Below are 6,981 nucleotides of genomic sequence, written 5' to 3'. Positions count from 1 at the left end.
AAGATCCAACTCCTTATATGAAGATCAACTATTCCTGATTGTTAGCTGCATTTTGGTGCCTTTCTATTCCATCCATTTGTATTCCGTGAAGGCCATGGATTTTATTCCTGGATTTTCTTTTTATTTTGTTGTCTATGACCATCTGGGCATCTCTACTGCTACCATGTATCAAATAATTAACACACACTTATTAAACGCCTATTTCTGTACCTCTCATCTATTGCAGGAGTAGAGAGAGGACTTGGTTTTAGATGCTGATTCTGCTATTTCACAACTGCTTGACTTTGGGTTAGTCATCATATCTCTCTACATTTCATTCTCCTCATTGGCATAAGGAAAATGTAGGATATAAAGCCTTTTTCCGTTCTAAATAAGTGATGTGTAAGATCCTCATTATGTTATATTTGTTCCAATATAAAGGGACAGTGTCTCTCTACTCCAATCCATCCTTCACTCAGCTGGCCAACTGATCTTCCTAAAGCAAAGGTGTGACTATGTCACCTACTCAGTCAACAAACCCCAGTCATTCCTTCTTAATTCCAGGATGCAATAGGAAATCCTTTCTTTGGTTCTTAACGCTCTTCATAACCTGACCACTTTTTACTTTTTCACTTTGTTTATCGTTTATTTCCCTCATGTACTGTGTGATCCAGGAATGATTGTTTCTTATACACAACTTTCCATGTTCCAACTCTGAGCATTTTTCATGGCTGATCCCCTTTCCTGGACCTCTGTCCCTCCTCACCCTTACCTCCTGATTTCCTTTAACTATCTGCTGAAACATTACTTTCTACATGAGCCCTTTTCAGCTCTCTTTATCCTTAGTACCTTCTCTTTGAGACCTCCTTTACTTGGCCCCACAGGGCCAATGTACATAGTCATCTGAATGTAGTTGTTTTGAATGCTGTCTCCACCTTTAGACTGTGAGCTCCCTGAGAGCACATTGCCTATTTTTTGTTTTGTTTTGTTTTTTGGTTTCGTTCTTTGTTTTCTGCCTGTCTCTATATGTAGGTGCTTACCACAGTCTCTGGCACATAATAGGTCTTTGCTCTAGCAAAAATAGGAAAAGAGAGAAAATCAGACCCTATAATTCCAAGGAAATGATTGAAGATGGCACAGAAGATTGAAGAACTCTTAACATGCTACTTCTTTTTATCCTTTAAGTACTATGCACTTCATAGGGGCTCAAAAATATTTCTTTTGTGGGTGATTCCCTTCCAGTCTGAAGCAAGGTGCAGTGTAGGGACTCAGGACTATGCTGCTAATTCCAAATCAGGGATGTGCATGCACAGAATAATCTGGAATGAGCCAAGCACCAAATAGCTTGGGAGCATAGAACTGTCCCTATATCTAACACCTGGTATGCTGAAAGTTGACTGACACAAAATGCCATAAAGTGGAGCAGGAGTCAATATTTGATTACTACTGTATTTATTGGTGTTGTAAAGACAGTAATGGAGAAGATCAAGAGATTTGTAATGTCCCAATATTCGGATCCATTCAAGGACATCAAGGGTGCTTCTCTAACCTCCATCTTCCATTTCATGCACTGAAACAAGAAAAACAAAGAGGCATAGAGAAGATGAACTGTGACTGATCTGTTGCCTCGGCTAATGGCAATGGCAATGGCAATGAGAAAGTCATACATTAATATATTTTAAAGAAGAAAACAAAATAAAATTTGGAAAGATTCTGGGCAGGGATAGCAATGAGTAGCATAAAGGAGAGAGAGAAAAGGATAGGAGAAAGTTTGAGCTCTCTCTATATTTCTCTCTGTCCCTTTCTGTCTGTTTCTATCTCTCTGTCTATCTTTCTCTCAATGTCTGTCTCTTTCCTTCCTTCTCCTTATGTCTCTGTCTCCTTCAATGTTTCTTTGTCTATTAGGGAGAAAGGTTCAGAAAGAAGAAATGGTGAGCAAATAGGTGGAAGAAAAGAAGAGTGGAAAGTGTCAGACTAATGGAAAAGGGAAACATGGTATAAAGAAATTTGGGGGCTTATGTAATGTGAGTTGACAGCCAGTACATATTGAAAAATGGACTTTGGTTCACTGAGAATAAAAGTGAACTACCTTTGTGGTAGAGGATATGAAAGACCTCCTTACTGGCCACCTTGCTGGCCACCTGGCTGACCACCTTGCTGGCCTCCTGGTTGACCTCCTTGCTGGCCTCCTGGACGACCTCCTTGCTGGCCTCCTGGATGACCTCCTTGCTGGCCTCCTGGATGACCTCCTTGCTGGCCTCCTGGTTGACCTCCTTGAGGGCCTCCTGGACGACTTCCTTGCTGGCCTCCTGGTTGACCTCCTTGAGGGCCTCCTGGACGACCTCCTTGCTGGCCTCCTGGTTGACCTCCTTGCTGGCCTCCTGGTTGACCTCCTTGCTGGCCTCCTGGTTGACCTCCTTGAGGGCCTCCTGGACGACCTCCTTGCTGGCCTCCTGGTTGACCTCCTTGCTGGCCTCCTGGTTGACCTCCTTGCTGGCCTCCTGGTTGTCCACCTTGAGGGCCACCTGGACGACCTCCTTGCTGGCCTCCTGGCTGACCTCCTTGAGGGCCTCCTGGCTTACCTCCTTGCTGGCCTCCTGGCTGACCTCCCTGAGGGCCTCCTGGCTTACCTCCTTGCTGGCTTCCTGGCTGACCTCCTTGAGGGCCTCCTGGCTGACCTCCTTGCTGGCCACCTGGCTGACCTCCCTGAGGGCCACCTGGACGACCTCCTTGCTGACCACCTGGATGACCTCCTTGCTGACCACCTCCTGGTTTTTGACCTTGTTTCTCACCTTGCTCCTGGGAGTCATTTGGTGCTTGGGGGGCTAATGAATCTTCTGAACTTTGGGCATCTTCTGACAGGAGAAAGCACAGGTATAGAAACGTGAGATAAAGGAAGAGCCCTGATAGGCAGTGCATGCAGACAGCATGGTTTGTGTCCATAGGCTAACTTTTGAAAGGATGGAGCCCTTAATACCTTCCCAATAGCATTGAATGAGGGTGATCCTGGTTTACCTGGTAGATGTCTGATAAGGATCTAAGTAAGACATCTGGGCTTTTTCAGTTTGAAATTAAGCCTTACATGATGGATGAGTATGTAAGTGATTGGGACAAAACAGGCCTAGACTCACTTAAGGACAGGAGCAGAAGACATTGGCAGCTTGCTGTGCCAAAAACATGAGTTTTCTGCTCCATGTGTATCTTGGTCCCATGGGTTTCTCACATATGCATTCCCTCATTTGTGGATGCCCACATATTCTCTAAGTATGCATGACTCCTACATATTTCTCATATATTTTCCATTGTTCTATTTAGATTATGTGTAAGAAACTATATTGTTGAGCCTCATGTTACTATTAAAGTATTTTATTTATATCATATGCTTTTGCCTTTATTATGAACTGTGTCCATCATTCAATATTTTTCAAGTGCCTAAAATGTGCCACTTCCTATAACTGACTGGTCCAAAGGAAAATACCTCAATGGGGCCTTTTGGCCAATAGTTTAAACAAGATTTGGTCCCATTAAATTTTTAGAACTTGGGGTAATTAAATGGTGCTCTAGAGTGAGAGGAGTCTTATGGGTCATGGAAGGGGTGGATGAAATGGGAGGAGAGAATGAGAAAATCAGGAGCAAAGAATGGATTTAAAAATTGATAGCCTGTGTCCTAAAGATTCATTATAGTCATGAATTGAACCTTTTACATTCTAGCTATTAAACAGGGTGCAAATGAACAAAGTAAGGTTCCAAGAATTATTTGGGGACAGGAGAAGTGTTGGCTCTTTTTGGTTTGTTTTTGTTGTTGTTGTTGTTGTTGTTGTTGTTGTTGTTGTTGTCGTTTGTTTGTCTGTTTGTTTGTTTGTTTTTGAATTGTGGCACAGAATTTCTAATGAATTGCTTTATCCCTTGACATGGAATGCATTCAAAATAGCTGCAGCTCTGAGTGACAGAATCCTTAAAGGTTTGGAGGGGCTCAAGCACAACTCGATCTCCCAACCCCAATTTATGCTATGAAAATGCTTGTAAGGTCCTGCTTTAAGGTCCTATGTTGGGATGCATAACGAGACCATTTCAATGGAAAAATTAAAATAAAATCCAGATGCACGTCAGCATGTTTCCTACCCAGCAGTCTTACCTGCACTCTGAGCAGAGTTTTCTTCCTGGTTCTCTATGGAGAAAACACAAAATAACAATGAATGAAGAACTTTTAAACTTCTTCAGGTTTTGCTTTCTTTTTCCTCACAATGAGGGAATATGAACTTAAATATGGATAAGACATTCTTGGGTTGTACAGCTCACATATCAAAGGGAAGAAAATCATCTCTTTTCCACACAGTGTTAGGATTTCCAGAGAGCTAAACATCCTCATGTAAAGAAGACATTTTGCCTATCAGAATATTTGTTTTTCACATAAGATTTAGGATCATGGAACTTACAACTGGAGGATACCTTAGAGATCACCTAATAGAAATCTTTCATTTTCTAATGAGAAGACCAAAGGAATTCAAGGAAGATTGTCGAGTCAAGAAACTTTCTTAAATCCTCAGCCATGTTCCTGGCACTATGAGTTATGCAAGGTCTCATTGGCAAAGGCAAAATTTTAATGCAGGTCTTTGGATTCCAAATACTTTTCTATTACCCCAGCATGACTTTCCCTAGAATACCAGACTTAGAATAAAGGGATTGGGGTTCATGTCATAGCTTTCAAAATACAGGCCAGCTATGCCAGTGGGAGAGTCATTTAACCTCTCTGACCCCAAGTTTCTTCATCTGTAAAAGGGTGAGGTTAAATCTCACTTAGAGGGAAAATGGCATAGCAGATAGAAAACCAGCCTTAAAGTCAAAATGTCCTGAGTTCAGATTCCACCTTGGGCACCTATTGGCCACAGGAACATGGGCAACTAATTGCTTACTTCCTCGGGACTCCAAGAAAACAGTTGTTGAGCACATACCAATAGATCTGCCTTGCAAGAAGGAGTTTGAGATTGGTTCCCTACTGAAATACAGTTCCATCCCTTTATTACAGCCATATATGAATCGGTTAACAAAGGACAGTAACAGAAGTACTGGGATCCCATATGTTGGACATTATCATGTTCCCCTGCTTAGACTAACTCTGTATAATGCAAACACATCTGATAAAAAAAATAATAAAATTCCATTCCAGAACTTCAAATTTTCTTCTACAGGATGCCCAATATTGGAGTGTTTACAAATTCTTGAACAGTTTTGAGCATGAGGACCCCTTTTTAATGAACAAAAAATCACTAATCATTGTTGTATCATCTCTGGTTTGAATTTTAGCTCCATGGAGGCAGAAACTGCTTGACTGATTTTATTCTACCCATTTTGTTTGAATGCCCAGCAATAAATGCTTGTTGATTGATTATTGGTATTCTAAAGAAAAAGTCATTATGAAAACATCTTGACCAAGAGCAAAGGGCCTAATGGCTGGAGAAGAATTCACAACTCTTTGGTGGATGGTTTTGTCTCTGCCTGAGCAGTAGCATTGCAGAAAGATCATCTGTACCATTTTTGTTTTCTTATGAATATTGGGTCCCAGATAATTCAGTTCTATTCTGGTCAATTCATTAAGAATCTATCCAGTTCTTTTTATGTGTCAGTCACTTTTTAGGTACTGCGTGTACAAAGGAGGAAGAAACAGTTCCTGATGCTGAGGAATTTGAATTCTATTTGGGAAAACAGCCTGCATATAGAAAATGCAAAACGTGTTAAAATGAAATGATACTTTCTTAGGTGAAGGGAACTTCTGAAGAGGGGGTACAGCAAGAAATCAAGATAGCTTCCCCATAAGAGCTGACAGAAACAGAATTGTAACAGGAGCTATGAATTATAAAAAGTAGCAAATGGGTTGTATATGGGGGAAGCAACAAGTTAACCAAAAGGAAAAAGGAATGCTGGGCATGAGGAAGAGCAAGGAGCATAGACACCTAGGAAAAAGAATAATTAGAGTTTAAAGAATAGGTTGGGTTTGGCTTCCAACCCAGGGCTGAGAAGAGATTTGAGGATTCATCAGAACATGGAAAATAAGAATTACTACCTCCTATTTCTCTAACTGTGAGAAGACAAAATTGAATTATACTGAGCATGGCTAACGTCAAACAATTTTACTTGAATTACATACCCTGATACCCTTCCACCCAACAACCTCCTAACATGATCAGAGTGTCTCTGTGTCCCCACTTACCCTCATTTGCAAATTGAGCTGAGCTCAGGCCCAACAGGGCCACTGAGAAAAGGAGCAGTAGCAGCTTGGTAGCAGCCATGGTAGCGATGATACCTGTGCTGCCTGGACCCAGGGCTACTGCTCTTATAAAGACCTCAGAGAACAATGTCCCCTTTGAAACTTCACACACAATCCCTTGTATAAAGGCATCGTCTATGTCCAGATCACACCCATCCCTAAGTTTTGGTTGAACTGAGTTTGAGGGCTGGCAAAACTCCTGCCCAAAAAGTCACAACCAGATATAACTTAGCCCAAGCCTCTGAAGTCACCTAGCCAGGAAACCACAAAGATAATGTTGTGATTATAATGATGGGCTGTCTTCCATCCTGTGGTTTCTCTCCCATACAGAAATCTAGACTCCTTGACGGTATTGTGATATCCTGTGTTGCACAAGTTATTCAAATGTCATTGACTCAGGTCCTTTCACCAGCTTTCTTCCACTGCCAGGAATGAGCCAGAGAGGTCAATGTACAAAAGAAGGATAAAATAATAGAAATGAAATCACTAGATACCATAATTGTGCAGGCAAGCCCTTACCCCATCCCCTCTTGCTAGAAGTTGCATAACCATTAGCAGCCATATTCTTGGGTCACCTGAAGATACCAGCTTTTATGGGACCAAGGTACCATGTCCCTCTTCATCATTCCTTCTTCACCAGTATCTTAAATGATACATTCCAACACTTTGCTAAATTAACTTTTGGCTACATACTTGATATTCAAGACCTATTCTTCCCTAAAGCTTTTGTGTCTCTC

At 41.5% G+C, this 6,981-nt stretch overlaps 1 protein-coding gene across 1 annotated transcript; it reads right to left on the bottom strand.

Annotated features, from left to right (window-relative positions):
• Positions 1–2,097: 2,097 nt before the first annotated feature.
• Positions 2,098–6,266, bottom strand: LOC122747269 (circumsporozoite protein-like). Its single transcript, XM_043993389.1, has 3 exons — positions 6,188–6,266; positions 2,673–2,834; positions 2,098–2,600 (listed from the first exon to the last, which is right to left on the bottom strand). Exons 1-3 carry the CDS (start codon positions 6,264–6,266, stop codon positions 2,098–2,100), a joined length of 744 nt encoding a protein of 247 aa, XP_043849324.1.
• Between the last annotated feature and the right edge of the window lie 715 nt (positions 6,267–6,981).

Source organism: Dromiciops gliroides, chromosome 3 (assembly GCF_019393635.1).
Source record: "Dromiciops gliroides isolate mDroGli1 chromosome 3, mDroGli1.pri, whole genome shotgun sequence".
Taxonomy (NCBI): Eukaryota; Metazoa; Chordata; class Mammalia; order Microbiotheria; family Microbiotheriidae; genus Dromiciops; species Dromiciops gliroides.
Note: the sequence above shows the minus strand (reverse complement) of the source record. Positions and strands in the feature narration are given on the sequence as shown.

Coding starts and splice junctions, on each gene's coding strand:
- LOC122747269 (XM_043993389.1), bottom strand. CDS start 6,266: ATGGCTGCTACCAAGCTGCTACTGCTCCTTTTCTCAGTGGCCCTGTTG. Junction 2,835..6,187: donor AGCTCAATTTGCAAATGAGG/GTAAGTGGGGAC, acceptor TTCTCCTGTCAG/AAGATGCCCAAAGTTCAGAA. Junction 2,601..2,672: donor CCCTCAGGGAGGTCAGCCAG/GTGGCCAGCAAG, acceptor GAGGTAAGCCAG/GAGGCCCTCAGGGAGGTCAG.